Source organism: Lutra lutra, chromosome 17, assembly GCF_902655055.1.
Source record: "Lutra lutra chromosome 17, mLutLut1.2, whole genome shotgun sequence".
Classification (NCBI taxonomy): domain Eukaryota; kingdom Metazoa; phylum Chordata; class Mammalia; order Carnivora; family Mustelidae; genus Lutra; species Lutra lutra.
Window position 1 is genome coordinate 51,193,515 of NC_062294.1, and position 16,915 is coordinate 51,210,429.

General features: G+C 57.6%; 1 protein-coding gene across 3 annotated transcripts; it reads right to left on the reverse strand.

Moving 5' to 3' along the window:
* Positions 1-4,183: 4,183 nt before the first annotated feature.
* On the reverse strand, positions 4,184-16,392 carry MEIS3 (Meis homeobox 3). 3 transcript variants are annotated; one of them, XM_047712330.1, is made up of 13 exons: positions 15,234-16,392; positions 13,333-13,514; positions 12,986-13,139; positions 12,840-12,890; positions 11,790-11,840; positions 11,462-11,560; positions 9,046-9,157; positions 8,711-8,859; positions 7,842-7,918; positions 7,567-7,625; positions 7,376-7,459; positions 6,439-6,501; positions 4,184-4,542 (listed from the first exon to the last, which is right to left on the reverse strand). In XM_047712330.1, exons 1-12 carry the CDS (start codon positions 15,243-15,245, stop codon positions 6,452-6,454), a joined length of 1,080 nt encoding a protein of 359 aa, XP_047568286.1. In that variant the 5' UTR covers positions 15,246-16,392; the 3' UTR covers positions 4,184-4,542; positions 6,439-6,451. The 3 variants fall into 3 exon arrangements, with proteins under 3 accessions (XP_047568286.1, XP_047568285.1, XP_047568287.1); XM_047712329.1 differs by having other exon boundaries at positions 11,462-11,611; positions 15,234-16,390; XM_047712331.1 differs by lacking the exon at positions 11,462-11,560.
* Positions 16,393-16,915: the final 523 nt, after the last annotated feature.

Here is a 16,915-nt window from a genome sequence, read left to right on the forward strand (position 1 = left end):
GATCCCATCTCCAAATAAGGTAAGGTCACATCATAGGTCCTGGAATTAGGACTTGAGTGTATCTTTTTGGGGGACACAACCCGACTCATATCACCGCCTCCCCGCCCCCCCACTCTACCCTCTGCATGGCAGCTTCACGCAAAGCACAAACCCGACTCTGTCCTTTTTCTGCTCAAAATCCTTCCAAGACAATAACTTCCTGCCATAAAAAGGAACGAAGCACCGAGACACGCAACAACATGAAGGAACCTTGAAAGCTCTATGCTGAGTGAAAGAACCCAGACACAAAAGACCACACAGTGTGTGTGTGTGTGTGTGGGGGGGGTGGCGTTTTGTTCAGGCTCTGATCTCAGAGTTTTGGGGTGGATCTACATGGGGATGGTACTCAGTGTGGAGTCAGCTTGAGACTCTCTCTCTCTCGCTGCCCCTCCCCCTCCCTAAAGTAAATAAATCTTTAAAAAAAGAAAACACCCTGTAGATTTCATTTCTATGAAATGCCCAGAATGGGCAAATCCACAGAGCCAGAAAAGTGGATTAGTAGCTGCCCCGGTTTGGGAGTTGGGGTGGCGGGGGAGCAGCTGTTGAAGGGTAGAAGGTTTCTTTCTTAGGGGTAATGAAAATGTGCAGTTGGTTATGGTGACGGCTGCACAGCTCTGTCACTAGATGAGAGCCATCCGACCGCAGGCTTTAAATGGGACGGTTTTAAGGTTAGTCAATTACATCTCCAGGAAGCGGTTGCAGACAAACCGCCTTCCACGGCTCCTCAGCGCCCTCTGGAGGGAGCCCAGGCTCATTGCCTGCCCCACATTCACCGACACCGAAGCTGGAATGACCCGGAGCCGCGCTGTCTCGCTGTCCTGCAAACAGAGCTCCCAGGACCCTACAAAGCCACACGCAGAGACACCGCCGTGAACTCATTCAAGGAGGCCCCCAGTTATGAAGGAGACCCCGCTTAGCCCCACAATCCCCCCCCCGACTCAGGTAGTGACGCCCCGAGTCTCGTAATCGCAAACACACGAGCTGGACCGAGGCACGGCGTGACAGACGCAACCTGGGACCCGGGCATTGGTGGGGGACACACGCGCGCCGCGCAGGGACAGGCTCAGCCGCCGACGCCCACCCCCAGCCGCACAGGCCCGAGCCAGCCGGGCCCCGCCACTCGCAAACCCCCCCGCCCCCCGCGGGCGACCCGGAGATCCGGCGGGTTCCCCACCTCCCCGGGCCGGGGTTCCTCACCCTAGGAAACGGGGGAGGTATTTTTAGTTACAATTAACCTCCCGCCCAATTTCTCTCCTCCCCGGTGGCACATCCAATTGGTTTAATTAGAGAGGATTCAGCGAGAGGCATTTCCAGTCGCCGAGCAGGTGGGGAAGGGGGAGGGGAACTGCCCCCTCCCCCACTCGCCCGAGTCCCGGGTTCCCCCATTCCTCCGCCCCCACCCGTACAGGCAGCAGCGCCCGCTTCCCCGGAGGCCGACCTCAGGCCTCCGCCCGGCCCCGCCCCCTCCCTGCCCCCCCCCCCCCACCTGCCCTCAAAGTGGGGCCGGGACGTCCTTCCTGCTTTCTAGCCCCCGTCCAACCGACTGCAGTCCCGCGGAGCTGGCGGGAGATAAACACGATTCGGAGTCACCAAAATCATATCTAACACAGAGAATAGGTCATGCTAGGTCCTTTCAAAATCACAGACTCTTAGAATTCTATTTTTTTTTTTTTTAAATAAGAGGCCACACGGGCGTAGTGGTTAGCCCACAGGCTTCAGGACGCCGGTCTGAATGGAGACCCACACACTCTCCAGCTGTGTGACCCTGGGCCGGCGCAAGTTCACCACTCTGGGCCTCAGTCTCCTCATCTGGGAAATGGGGACAGCGCACTTCCCTAGTCCTAAGGGTGAACCAGGTGGGTCGGTGTGGAGCCCCTCGGAGCCTGGCCCCAGCAGCTAACTTCCACCCCGACTCTGCTCTACTTACGACTTCCTGTCACCTCGCAGTCTAAACCAAGTGCTCATTTGCTCGGCCCTTTGTGGGGGCCCCCCCACACTAGGACGCCAGCTCCTGAGGAGAGGGGTCTTGGCCTTGCTCACAGACGTGCCCAGAGCACAGACTGCGGACCTCAGAGACACCCTGGGCCGGGGCCCGAGTGAATGAGGCTCAGCTGCCTCGCTTCCTCTGCCCTCCGCCTCTTGTCCCCTGGGTACTTGTGGCACGACCAGCGCTGCCAGGGCTGAGGTTCAAGCCAATAACGAAACAGGTGAATTAGTGACGGAGAGATTTCCAGTGAGGGGACGTGAGGAGGAAAAGGGATGGGACGAGGAAGGAGCGGCAGGTAGTCGGAAGCGGGGTGCCTGGGTTTGGCTGCTCCTGAATCTTTGCCGAGCAGAGGAAGGTGATCCAGGGCAAAGGGAGCGCCTAGGACGGAGGCGCGGAAGGGGGACTGAGCTATTTGCCACAGACAAGGGTCCAAACCCAAGCAACTTACAGTTTGCACTGAGCTCCACGGCAGCTCGGGAACAAAACAGCAGGATTGGCAGCTCCTGGAGTTGGCGGCAGACCCGTGAGTGAGATCTGAGCCACGTGCACCTTGTTGCGGAGGGTGAGGGCGTCTGTGGATCACAGGCCTCACAGAACCTCAGTTTCCATGTTTGCATTAGGAGGTTCCAGAGGCCGCTGTATTATGAGGTGCCTATATGAGGGGCTCCTGGGTGGCCCTGTAGGCGGAGCCCCGAACTCCTGATTTAGCTCAGGTCAGAAACCCCATGCAGTCTCACAGTCTTGCTGCTGGAGTCTGCTTGTCCCTCTCCCTCTGCCCCGCCCTGCCCCGCCCCTAACTCTCCCTCACATGCATGCTCTCTCTATATAATAAAATTTTGAAAAAAAAGATGAGTATGTGAGTGAGTGGTGTTTGGAGGTGGGCTCTGGGGGTCTCACCCTTCCAAGCTCAGTTCTGTTCAGTCCTGAGAGTGAATATCATGGAGCAAATGGGGATTTGAACCCAGGCAGGTTGGGGCTAGAGTCTGGGTTCACGACCTCCCTGCTGTGCAGCCTGGTGGTCTGTTGGCCATGCATGAGTGTTTCCAAGGACACCCTGGGGTAACTGCGTTTGTGTCCCATGGGACAGACGAAAAAAGTCATCTTGGAGCCACAGTGTGGGAGACTGATGCAAAAGGGGCCATTTTACTTCATCCCTCCCCGTGTCCCCATCTCTTGTGCTGTGAGTTTGCAAGCCCCCATCCCCGCCCTGTAAGGGGTGGAGTCTCTGTCTCCTCCCTTGAATCTGGCTGGCCCTGAGATTTGTGGCCAAGAGGATGCAGCTGAGAGAACCAGGAGTCAGACCTGAGCTGGGGCCTCAGGAGGTCTTGGGCCCTTCTGTTCCTTCTTGAGGGCCAGCTGAGCCTGTGTGTGAATGAACGGGACAACCTCCTGTTGCCCCTGCTGCCAGCCAGCAGAGCCCTCTTGCTGACCCATCTCTGGCCACAGATACACAGCAGAGCCCTGTTGAAGTCACATGAACTGCCCAGCAGAGCCTAGTTATGCCAACCCATAGCATAACGAGCTAAAAAAGAGTTGGCCTTGTGAACCACAAAGCTTCGGGATGGTCTGTTACACAGCAATAGCTAATTGATACAGAGTGCCTGGGGAGAGTGGGGATAAAGAGTATCAATTATTGGGGTGCCTGGGTGGCTCAGTGGGTTAAAGCCTCTGCCTTCAGCTCAGGTCATGATCTCAGGGTCCTGGGATAGAGCCCTGCATCAGGTTCTCTGCTCGGCAGGGAGCCTGCTTCCCTCCCTCTCTCTGCCTGCCTCTCCCCCTACTTGTGATCTCTGTCAAATAAATAAATAAAATCTTTAAAAAAAAAAGAGTATCAATTATTAGGACACCTGGGTGGCTCAGTCAGTGAAGTGTCTGCCTTCGACTCAGGTCATGATCTCGGGGTTCTGGGATCGAGCCCCACATAGAGCTCCCGGCTCAGCGGGGAGCCTGCCTCTCCCTCTGCCCCTCCCTGTGCTTGTTTTCTCACTCTGACAAATAAAATCTTTTAAAGCAAAGAGTAAAAATTATTATAATTGGTGGTTCATGAGCTTCAGATGGATGAGAATTTGAATCTCGAAAGAGACAAAGAACCCAGACTGGCGGCTTTTTGTTTTTAAAGATTTTATCATTAAAAAAAAAAGTAGAAGACGTCAGTGAAGGGAGGTAGGGGAGAGAAGGGGACCCTCCTTCCCTGACCTCCGCAGCCCACTGCCAGTCTCTTCTCTAGCCTGGAGGCGGGGGACCCCCCCAGCCACCATCTTCTGAAGACCCGGGCCCGGGATCTCAGCTTGGGCTCGAGGCAGAGGTGATGGCAGAAGTGGGGCGCAGGGCCTAGGGGCCTTGTCTTTGTCCTTGAGAGACCCTCGAGTGGGCACTCAGGCCCCCATGCCCCGGTGGGGCCCCAGGGAGGTAGGCATTGCGTTGGGGACCTTAGGAGGTGGGGTCCTGAAGTCAGGGGGCCAGGCGGGGACCGGAACCAGGTGTGAGCTTAGTGGTCACAGTCCGGAGGCGGGGGTCTGTGGAGAGGGGATGAGAGGCCAAGTCAGGAAGTGGGGAGGCATTTGGTCCCACATCAGCCCCACAGTGAGAGGAGTGCAGAGGGAGGGAGGGAGGGAAGGACGAGGAATAGAAACAGAGGCAACAGAGAGAGAGATGAAGAAAGAGACAAGACCCCTAAGACCGAGAAAGAGAAAAGAAGACAAGGAGAGAGACTGGGAACCCCCTCCACCTCTTTTGAGGTCCCGTGACACTCAGACCAGGCCACACCCACCCTTGGTTGGTCGGGGCAGAGCTGAGACCCCTACCGACCTGCCAGGCCCTGGACAAATGTCCACCTCTCCTTCCCAGGCTCCACGCCTAAGCTCTCTTAGGTCTCCACTCCCATCACCTAGCCTTTCTGTTGGCCCCAAGTTCACTACTCGCCAGCCAGCCTGCTGGTGCCAGCCCAGGCCAGTCCTCCTTCCCCCTCATCGGTCTGGAGGTAGTGGTGATGGGGGCACAGGGCTGTCTCATAGCCTTGAGTTTGCTAAGTGCACTGGGCCTTTGCATATGCTATTCCCTCCTTTCCTGCCTCACACCTTCAGTTCTCCTGGTCTCAGCTCCCAAGTCCCCTCTTCCAGGAAGTCTTCCCTGAAGCCTCCCAGCCTGGGTCTGATACTCCCTCTGGGCTCCTCCAGTTCCTGGGTTCCCTCATACCAGCCCTGTCCACTTTGGGCATCACTGCCTGAAGACTGGTGTGTCTCCCCCAATGGACAATGAGCCCGGTGAGGGCAAGGCTGGGTTGTCGTGATCACTGCTATGTCCCCAGCACTACCCAGTCCAGGGCCAGGCACACAAGTACTCAGGGAATGTGCATTAAATGAGGGAGTGTAGAGGTGAGTAACTGAAGATTCTGGACTTCACCAGAGGGCACTCGGGAGCCACAGAAGAGTTTTAACTCGGAGTCAGTCAAGGTCTGATTTGTGTTATAGAAATTGCAGGCAGCCCCTGAACCCTGGGCCTTTGCACATACTATTCCCTCTACTTTTCTGAGCTCAGTGAACCTGTACAAGTGAAGTTTTCTTTCTGAGCATCAATTTTTCTCATCTGTAACACAAAAATAATAATTTCTCCCTCTTGGAGGGTTTTTATGAAGACTAAGTGGGAAGATGCTCTGAAGTCTTAAGACCTGGGAGAGTGAAAGAAAGTACCCAACTCCCTTGCCCCTCCCTCTTCTCCCCAGTGGACTCCTATTCATCCTTCAAAGCCCTACCTAGAAGTTACTTCCTCTCTGAAGTCTTTCCTGCTATCTCAGGGACAGGTGACGTCTCCCTCCTCCGAGCATGCTCTATATTGTTCCACCTGTTGCTCTGGACCGTCATTCCTTTCTGATGTTCACTTCCTCCAAAGCTCAAATTTTCTCAAGAGCAGGACCCTGTCTGAGACTGGTCAGGATCCGGAAGAGGGTTTCATGTCTGCTGGAGGTGTGTGAACGGATGGGTGTGCAGATGACTGGGTGGGCAGGTGGGCGGGTGAAGCTTTGGAGGGGGCAGATCAGTGTGGACGGGGGTGGAAGACTGGATTGTTGTATTTGCTGGTTGGAGGACCGGTGGTGGACGGAGGCATGGGTGGCTCACAGGTGGGCGGCTGGGTCGGTGTGGAGGTGGATGGCTGACCAGGTGGGTGGGCGGACAGATGACTATGGATTGAGTGGATGTGTGTTTACATGGAGAGTGGATAGGTGGATGACTGATGGATGGACACACGTACAGACGAATGAATGAGCGGGTGGGTGGAAAACCATCTTCCCACTGAGCCCTGCAGACCCAGGTGGACCCCCTCCAGGTGGGTGCAGTATTGGAATCTGGAGGCCTTACCGAGCTTTGAGATCTACACAACCCCCAACCCAGAACCCCGAGACATCGGACACTCACACTTGTCCTGAATCTATAGATAATGCCACTCTCCTTCTAAGTTCAAACTCATTCCCATCGAACCTGGAAGAGAAAAGAGGAGGGCTGTGAGTCTTCCCCTGACTTTCCCATATGCCCCAAATCCCTCCCACCATCTCCCTCCCCAGGGGATCCCTCTATCAAGACAGACTGAGTCATCATTTAAGAAAGTACTAGACCTGGGACGCCTGGGTGGCTCAGTCCGCTGAGCCTCTGATTCTTGGTTTCAGCTCAGGTCCTGATCTCAGGGTTGTGAGATCGAGCCCCATGGTGGGCTCTGTGCTCCTCGCAGGGTCCATCTGTCCCTCTTCCTCTGGTGCTCCATGCCTACCCCACCCCCACCCTACATGTTTGTGTGTGTGTGTGTGTGTGTGTGTGTGTGTGTATACACATGCGTGTGCGCGCGCTCTCTCTCTCTCAAATAAAATAAAATCTTTTTATTTTTATTTATTTATTTATTTTTTTTAAAGATTTTATTTATTTATTTGACAGAGAGATAACAAGTAGGCAGAGAGGCAGGCAGAGAGAGAGGAGGAAGCAGGCTCCCTGCTGAGCAGAGAGCCTGATGCGATGCGGGGCTCGATCCCAGGACTCTGAGATCATGACCTGAGCCGAAGGCAGCGGCTTAACCACTGAGCCACCCAGGTGCCCCCCCCCCTTTTTTTTTTTTTTTTAAATCTTTTTAAAAAAGGTACTAGTCCTTTAAGTAGAACCTTCCAGTGGATGGGCGGAGCCTGGAAGAAACAAGCTCAGCTAAGAAGTGGGCTCCTGGAAATCTGCGAGGGTCCCTCCAGCTCCACTGTTATGCAAATGAAGTACTGCATTATTCATGAACTGAATCCCAGAAGGTGGGGCATCTTCATTGAGAGGAGGGGCCTGGCGTGCTGGGGGCAGGGTTAGTTAAGGGACGGGGACTTACCTGGAGGCCTGACAGTCATGTGTGGCTGAGCTTCCGTGTAGCCCCCCATGGGCTGGCCCTCTGGGCTGAAGGCTGCACTCTGCCCTGGGAAGGAGGTTGAGGGGTGCAGGCTGAGCCCCGGGATATGCGGGTCCCAGCTTTGATACTCCCTGGGGAACATTAGGCCCTCTCTCCCCCTTTTCTCCCTGTACCTGTGCGGTTGGATTGATCGATCATTGGTTGCACGATGCGTCTCCGGGCGTTGATGAACCTGGGAGGGGGTTGTGGAAACCGAGGAGGGTGTAAAGAGGGAGTAGGAGAGAGGCCGAAATGAACACACGGAGACGGAGCTGGAAAGAGGACGGGATAGAGGAGGGGAGAGGAGAGGCTCCCGGGGGCTTCAGGGCCTCCTTCAGCACCGTGGACAGCGCCCGGCCTCCCACCCAGGCTGGCCCAGGGACTCACAAGAGCCTCCTGGGTCACTCACCAGTTGTTGACTTGCAGGATCGTGAGCCCTGTGTCCTGCGCCAGCTGCTTCTTCTGCTCCTCCGAGGGGTATGGGTGCTGTGACCACCAGCAGAGAGTCACCCTGCCTGCCCAGCTGCCATCTGATCTCCAGGGCCTGGCCCCGTGGGGATGGTGAGCCCAGGCTGGGGCAGGACCCAGAGACTCAGCTTCCCCAGGGGCCAGTGGAGGGAAGCGGAGCCAAGCTTCGGGCAATTATGCTTGTGGGCGCCCCCGCCTCTTCTAGCAATTAGAGGCTAATTGGCCAGCTCTCATTAGGGAGACCAAAGCTCAGGGTGGGGGCTCCAACACCAGAAGGGAGGCAAAGCCCAGCACGGGCCCTGTCTGAGCCTCTATCAGGGTCCCAGTGCATGTCTCTCAGTGCATGTCTCTTGCTGTCCTGGTCTCAGTCCCTCTGGGACTTAGTCTCTCCCTGACTCTCTTCCTGTATTTTCCTGGCTCCCTCCACAAGGCAGCATGTTGCACTGGAGAAGCCCAAACTGCCCGTATCTGAACCCACGTCTGGCTAGGAGACCTCTGGGCTCCTCGCTTGCAGAATGGAACCTCCCAGCCCCATCCTCATAGGCTCTGTTTGGTGATTGGTGGGGGGGATGTGAATGGCCATGGCCGGTGGGTTGGGGGCAGGACTGAGCCCTAGTGGCACCTGGCAGGCAGCCAGCGCTCAAGGATGCTTGCTCAAGTCAGGCCCCTCCCCTTGCGATTCGCCCTCTGTATCTCCTCCGAGTCTCAGTCTCCCATCTCTGGGTCTCTCTTGGGGCCTCAGTCTCTGTGCGGCCGTCCTTCTCCTTCTCTCTCTATGCCCACCCTGCACCCGGGCCCCAGGGCTCTCACCGAGAGGTGCTGGAACAGCCAGGCTCTCATGATGTTAGTAGCCACCTTGGGAAAGATCCCCCTCTTCTTATTACGCCGCCGCTCCTGGTCCAGCTCCTCGTCCTCTCCCCCGGAACTGGGAGAGGCCACACTTGTGTCTAGTCCATCTCCTGAGGGAGGACAGGCAAGCTGTGTTTGTGGGCAGTGAGCAGGGAGATCAGAGGGACCCAGAACCCTCACCCGAGAGACCACTCCACACCCCTATTGTCCTTGCACTTCTGGAAGTCCTACTTGCTGTCTAACTTAAATCCTCAGGCCGACTCCCACATTTCCCCTCCACCTCCCAGGCTTCTTACCTTGGTCACTGGAGTTGTCCCCACTCTGGGAGGCTAGGCCCCCACTGGATGGACCCGGGGTCCCCAAATGTACAGACCCGCTGTCCTCATGGTCTCTAATCCATGTATTATTCTGGAAAACAAGAGCTAAAGGTCAGTGCCAAGGCTTGGGTGCCCTATAGCACAGTGACTGAGACCATGGGCTCTGGAGCTGGGACACCTGAATGTAAATCCTGTCCCTGCCTCTTTCCTGGCTGTGTGGCCTTGGGCGAGTTGCTTCACTTCTCTGTGCCTCTGTGCCTTCCTTAACTGGAAAATAGAAGACAACAACGGTCCCCACCTCACAGAGCGTGGAAAGGACTCGGTGAGTTCATTCGCGTAGAGACACACAGCAGTCGCCCCATAAACATGAGCTTTAGATCCACAGCAGCTTAGCTTAAATCCTAGAGGGCCAGCAGTGTTTCAGAATTCAGAACTTTCCACATTTTAATTTTTTAAAAATTTATTTTTAAAAGTAACCTCAAGACCCCAAGATCCAGAGTCTCAGCTCTACTGCCTGAGCCAGCCGGGTGCCCCTAGAACGGTTCCCCTTTGTAGACACTAAATCTGCCCACACACTGTGTATTTCATGACACCCCCAGCAGGGTCTGGGGCTTAACCTCTTCATCAGACTCATTAACATTTCTGCAGCAAAATGGATGAATATTTAACTAAGTGGAATAAATAAAGTCTATAAATAGCCTCTCATTAGTTCAGGTCAGACTTTGCTGCCAAATGAGTTTGCACTAAACTTAGGGGGGATAAAAAACAACTTCTGTTTTTCAGAGATGGGGTGGGGAGGTCTCTCTGAATTGCAGATGGTGGGGGAGGATTCAGGCTGTGCTTTATCTAGACTCTGACACACTTTGAAGAACTGGACAATGCATTAGCTCAGCCCTCGGCCTGCTCTGTGTCCTGGTGCCTGACCTACCAGCACACAGTGTCAAACCTTCTTTGTCATTCAGTTTAAGGTTCAGCTCGATTGCTGGGACGCAGACTGGGTGGGTTACAGCTCTTGTTGAATCCCAGGGTACCCCACCTGTCCTGATTGCCCTGGACCATGCCGGTTGCTTTGTAAGCAGCCCCCCAACTCCTACCACCCCCCCCACAGCCTGCCATGGCCCACCACGGGTGTCTCATCTGTATCCTGGGGGGGCCAGGCTGGAGATGTCACAGCTCAGAGAAGGTTACCCCAGGTGTGGCATGTCTGTGTGGAACTGTGTATTTGAGTGCATGGTGGACGGGTGTGCAAACTGTGGGATCATCAATCCGAAGGCTTTTGATCTTGGCTGCAGAGGCTCCTGGGGCTCTTCTAGGGCTGGGTCTGATGGGACGCCATGGGTGCGTGTCCACAGCAGTGTGCCTGAAGCTGCCTTGAGACTGTGGTGTGGCCCGGGTCAGTGCACTCACGCCTGCGTCCCTCTCTGAGATGACCTCGTGTACCTTCCTGAGATCAGGAGGCCACGGTGTCCTAAGTTTGCGTCTGTTGTTCAAGAGATGAGTTGTCTTCTCTGTGAGACGGTGTGTGTGGTTACTGCATGCGTGGCTTCGTGACTACACCGGGCCGCATGACTGCTACGGGTGTGTATTGGCGACACCGCGAAAACGCGGAACACCACCAGGCCTCTGAGTGGGGTTCTCGCTGCGCATGTGCAGACCGTGGGTCGTGTGGCAGAGGGTCCTCGGGGCCGGTCTGTGACTGCTGTGGGCAGCCTGCTCGAGTCTATGCCGGGGCACGGCCATGAGCCTGTATCTGGGGGCAGGTGTGACCCCCTTGTGGGGGTGGTCCGGGTCGGGCTCTGCGCTGCTCTTACGTGACTGTCCATCGGCACCCGGCGCAGCACGGAGTGTGGGTACCTGCTTGCGGTCCGGCTATCATGTGGTGAAGGTGGCACGTGTCTGCGTGTGCGCAGGCCCTGCACTCGCGCCGCGCTGGGTCTAAGTGCGGCGGTGTCCAAGTCTGGGTGGCAGGATCTGGGACCGTTTGGCTCCGTCTGTCGTAATGGCTGTTGCTCTAGAAGTGCGGGTCTCGCTCGGGGTGTGCAGCGTATGACGCTGCTCTGCGGCTGGGACGCGTGTGTTTGAGTAGGTGGCATATGTGCTCATCTAGCCGCGAGTGAGAACGGCGGGGACTGAGTTTGCGTGGCTGTGTCTGAGGCTGTGTGGGTACAACTGAGTCTACGTGTATGCGTGTGTGCGCATGCACATTTGTGCGCATGCGCTGCCATCAGGCTGTATCCGGGTCTGCGCAGTAGCTCTTGCGTCGTGGGCGCATGCCCAGTGGTCAGGCATAGCGGGCTGAGGCTGGGGGGTGGGGGCGCCCTCACGCTGCGGCCTGTCTGTGTCCGCTCACGGCTATGGTTGCGGGGTGATGCCTGGTGCCCCATCCCCGGCCCACCTGATCCGGGAGGCTGGGGCAGGAGGCCGGGTACTCCTCGAGGTCCTCCCTGCAGCCGCCATCCCGATCCTCGATGACCAGGTCGATGGGCATCTTTCCCTTGAGGCAGGTGATGTAGCGGTGACAGAAGTTGTCGCACAGGTCGTGGACCTGAGGGGGCACCGGGGTACTGGGGGGGCCACCCGGGAGCCAGGGCTGGGGTGTACAGGGATGGGGCAGCATTCTGCTCCAACTCCAGTGGGCAGAGGGCCTGAGGAGGGGTGGAAGGGGTGAGAAGGGGAGGGATGGGGGGGAAGTGAGGGTGTGAGGGGAAGTGAGAAGCACTCACCTTCTCCAGCTCCAGCAGGTGGAAACGGAGCACCTGGATGGCCTGTATCATCTGAAAACGGAGACAGGAAGAGACAGAGCAGGGGAGAGAGGGAGGGATGGAAGGGGGGGAGGGGAAGAGGGAGAGAAAGAGGGAGAAGGACCAGAGGAGGAGGAGGAAAAGAAGGAGGAGGAGGGAGGAGAAAGGGGAGAAAAGGAGAGAGAGAAGAACAGAAAGAGTGAGATAGAATGACAAAGACAGAGGACAGGCAGAGAGGGACAGAACCACAGGGTCAGAGAGCGACAGGGAACAGACACAGAGACCCAGAATTAAGGAAAGATGAAATGCCGGAGAGTCAGAGACAGAGAAAGAGAAGCAAGAGGTGGACGAGTCGGGAAAGGATCCATCGCAAGAGAAGTGAATGACTGTCTGCTGTAATAAAAATACCCCATCTTCTGCCTGCTTGCCCCTTGCTCCATTTCCCACCCTCTGACTGTAAACTACATTTCCCAGACCCCTTTGCCAAAGGGGGCACCCCATAGGAAGCCCTGGCCGGAGCTGGAAAGCAAATAAAAGGGAGAAGCCAGGGTATTTCTCCTCCTCTCTCCCTCTATTCTCTCCTTTGCCCTTGGCAGCCGAGTCCCTGCACTCATCTCGGCATGGGCTCTGTTGTCCTGGCTGATAGAAGAGCTAATGCCTATTTGGTCTCTGTTCTGTGCCAGGCACTGTTCTAAGTGCTCAACTCTTGTTAGCTCATATTCTCACAACAGCCCTATGAGATAGGAATAGCTACTAGCTACAGATGAGGAAACCGAGGCACAGGGAGATTCAGCTCCTTGTCCTGGTTCACAGAACTAGTGAGTGGCAGAGCTCCAATTTGAACTCAGGCCATCAGTCCCAGTTCTCAAACTCTAGCCTATACTCATTGTAAAATGGCAATAATTACAATTGTTTGAGAAAGTGGGTCTGGTGACCTCCTGTCTGCTCCCATAACCAACCCCAGGGCTATGGAGGGTGGGACAGGAGACCCTTGCGGAGGAAGGAGCATTGGGAGGAGGGCAGAGATCTCACCAGATTGTCCAGCTCCGGGTTGGAGGAGAAGAGGGGCCTCTCAGAGCGGACCTGGGAGGAAGAGAGAGACCAGGGAGGGTGCGTCCTGTCTCCTGCCCACCCCTCCTCGCTGGTTCTCCTGGCGCACAGCAGATGGGGATGCCCACCTGCTTGGCAAAGGCAGCAATGTCCTCGTTGAAGGAATCAGAGGAGCATACGTCACCACCTGGAGGTGTGCCCAGCCCAGTCCCATCCCGGGGCGAGCACGTGGCCAATTCACATTTCTCAAAGACCAGGGCCAGCAGCGGGAAGAGCGGGTGTCTGGGGGAAGCAGGACAGAAAGTTCATGAGGGGAGAGCAGGGGACGAGTGGAAGATGGAAGCACCTGGGGAGGGGGGACAGAAGACCCGGGGAAGAGATGGAAAGACCAAGACAGAGCACGAGAGTCTGAGACTCAAAGAAAGGGGCCCGCATCCCAAGACCCCACAGAGCCTTCAGTCCTGTCCCCACTCACCCGTAGATCTCATCCTTCTCCCTCCTCAGGCCATCACTGTCCAAGCCCAGGGGCTGGGGTTGGGGAGGCCGGTGGGGGCCATAGGGCCCCGGGGCTCTCGGTGCCGAGGGCACTGCCTCCGAGAAGCCAGCCAGGGCTGCAGTGCTGTCCACGATGCCTGGGTAGTGGGGCAGCTCATCGTACTGGGGGGAGGTGAGAGGGGAAGAGCACCAGGGAAGCATCAGGAAACCTCTCTACCCTGGCACCCAGGAGATGTCGCTCCTTGCCTCCCCAAACCAGCCCTTTCGCTCCCTGGGTCTGAGTTCTGCCACCTTTAGACCGTGGATGTCCCACGGAGCTGTCTGGGTGGGTCTGAGAGCCCCATGCCATGGTCTTCTCTTATACCCCTGGCCTATGAAAAATGTTCCATCAGGGATTCTTGATGTGTGGGCAGGAGGGTCCAGAGGAGAGAGACTGACCCAGGTCTCAGGTCTGAGGGTCAGGGATCAGCTGATGGTAACTTCCAGCTCCTCCCAGAGCAAGGAGGGGAGAGAGCCATGGAGAGATTAGCCATGGAGAGATTCAGAGACTAGGAACGAGATACAGAGATACAAGCGACAGACAGAGGGGAGGAAAGAGCGGGATGGAGGAGAGAAAATACAGGAGAGAGATACTCACTCACGGGAGACTTCCCATAAAAGCAGCACAGCATGTCATTTATGCATAAATGTATGTCTACACTGTACCCCCCACTCTGTCAATTTCATCCCACAGTTGTCAAATAGGCACATCTGACTCTGCCTTAACAACCTGTCACACCCCACTCACCATGTGAGTCCGCCCCCTCCCCCACCAGAACTAAACACCAGACACAGCAACGAAGGAATGAGTGGGTGAATGAATGAATGAGGCATTTAGCGCATGCGTGAATGAATGAATGAGGCATACAGCACGGCACCTGGCACACATTTCATAAACACTTGTTGAACCGAAGTGTAAGCCCGCACAACCGCACAACCCACTTGTGCGATCCGCCCCAAAGCGAACCACTGTCATCACAAAAGCACGCACCCTGGGGAGGCCAGAGGGGCCTTAATCCACAGGGCCAAACCCTCTCCTTGGACTTGAGGAAACAGACTCAAAGAATCAAAGAGACTCAAACAGAAGGATGTAGACATTCCTTCCCTGGGTAGCCCTGGCCCCTGCCCCTGGCGGGTGTGTGCCGAGGGCTCTGTGTGTGTATGTCCCTCTCGCCATCTCTTTCTCTTCCTCCTCTCCTAACTTCTCCTGAGCCCCGAAGTTGAATCCAACTGTTCCTAAGATGTGCAATGGGGTCCTCACAGCCTGCCATGTTCCCACCTCCTCCACCCCCAAAGGTACGTACTCACCTCCTCGCCTGATCCCCTCCGACTGCCCCATCCCCAGGACCACAGAAGAGAGAATCCTTCTGCCCGGCCTGGTGAGAACCCCCTCCCCAGTACTGTCCCCACCCCTAATCCTCAGGAGGACTTGGAACAAAAGTAGACCGGGGAGGAGGACTGGGGAGGGCAGAAGAGGAAGGAGGGGGTAGGAGAAAGGACCTGAGATGGAGCAGGAGACTCAGGGGTGGAAAGAGGGGGGAGACCCGGGGCAGAGACAGAGGAGACGGGGGCGGGGGGCGGTGGGGGGGGGGATAGACAGAGGAGGAGATCCAGCGGGTGGAGAGAGGGGGACACCCGGAGCAGAGATAGAGGAGATCCGGGGATAGAGTGAGGAGGAGACCCGGAGCAGAGACCGGAGAGACCAGGGGCAGAGAGGGGAGGCAGAGAAAGAGGTGGAGAGGGCGGGACGGGTTGACGGGGGCCAGAGAGCCGGAGCGGGGGCGACGGAGGTACAGGGTGCGCGGCCGGGCTGGGACGCGGGGTGTCCACCCTCAGACCTACCCTCCCGGCCATGGGCTGATGCCGGCGGCAGCTCCCGGGTCCCTCCAGGGCCTGGCCGGCAGGGCGGGCGCAGCCCGGGGCAGCGGCCCCCGATGGGCCGCGGTGCGGACGCCAGGGGGTGGGGCAGGAGCCCCGGAGCCCGGCCCCCCCACCCCCGCCGCCGTCAGTGGCCGGCGCCGCGCAGCGCAGAGGCTGCGCGCATGGACCCCCGGCGCCCTTCCCCCGCGGGGGTCAGGGCGAGGGGATCATGACGGCGGGGGCAGGGGTGAGCGGGGGGGGGGGCAGGCCCCCAGTCCTTCCCCGCCCCCGCCGCCCCCGGGGTCCCGGGAGGATCGGGGCGGCCCGCGGCCGACGGACCCGGAGACTGGGGAGACCGGGGTGGTGGTGCTGGAGAGACTGGGAGAGGGCGCGGGCGGGCAAAGGGAGGGGGGCGGGGGCGGCGGGGGGTCCTGGCGGCAGCGGGCCGGAGGGCTGCCGGCGGCTGGGTGGCTCAGTGTCTCCCCGCCTCCCGGTCTCTCCCGGTCTCTCCCGGTCTCTCCCTCTCTCTGTGGTCACATCCGGAAGTTCCACATCGAGATGCTTAACCCGCTGTCCGCCGGTGGCTGGGCCGCGGGCGGGGCGGGCGGCTCCTCCCCCACCCACCCCCTCTCCCCCTCTTCCTCCCGCGCCGCCGCCCTCGGGGCGGCCTTTGTGTCGGGGTCTCCCCGGGCCCCCACCCGGGCCGCCCCCGTCCGCGCCGCCCTCTCCCCGCACCCGGCCCGGGCCTCTTCGGCCTCCCGCCCCGCGGCCGCCACAGGTCTCTGTCCGCCCTGCCCGGCCCCTGCTCCCCGGCTCCCTTTCTCTCCGGTGCGCCTCTCTTTGGCCTCTCTGTCTCTTTGTCTCTCTCTCTTTGTCTCTGTCCGTCTGTCTGTCTCTAGGAGACGGATGAGCAGACAGAGAAGAGAAGCAGAGGCTGTAAGTAACCAAACCCCGTATTTTAGTTTCTGTTCTTGCTCCGGGTCCCCTAACTTCCCTCCTCTGGGAGCCAAGGATGCTCATGGGCCTGTGTCTGAGGCTGTGTGTGTGTGTGTGTGTGTGTGTGTGTGTGTGTATGTGTCTGGTTGTGGGACGATGCGGGGTTATTACTGTCTCTGAATATGGTGCCTATTGGGGGGTGTGTCTGCCTCCGTTCAGCCTCAGGCCTCAGACGGTGGTGTGGCAGCCCCTGACTTGGGGGGGGGGCGTGTGTGTGTGCACATGGGGGGTTGCACACGTGTGCAGGCTTGGAGGTGTTCCTGTGTCTCTCTGCCTAGTTCTGACCCCCGGCCTTTCACAAGGGTCTCCCCCGCCCTGGGTTTGGGCAGTTTGTGGAATGTGCAAAGTTGAGGGTAAACCATGGGCCTGCTCAGAGCAGGTCTGGAGCTTTAATCTGGCTCCTGGAGGATCTGGGACCCAGAGAGCCTGTGCAACTAGGGTCCTAATGAGACACAGGAGGTTTCTGCAACAAAAATTAATATTGAGGGGCGCCTGGGGGGCTCAGAGGGTTAAGACCTACCTTTGGCTTATGTCATGATCTCAGGGTCCTGGGATGGAGCCCCACATCGGGCTCTCTGCTCAGCAGGGAGCCTGCTCCCCCACCCCATCTACTTGTGACCTCTCTGTCTCTGTGGGTCAAATAAATAAAATCTTAAAAAAAATTAATA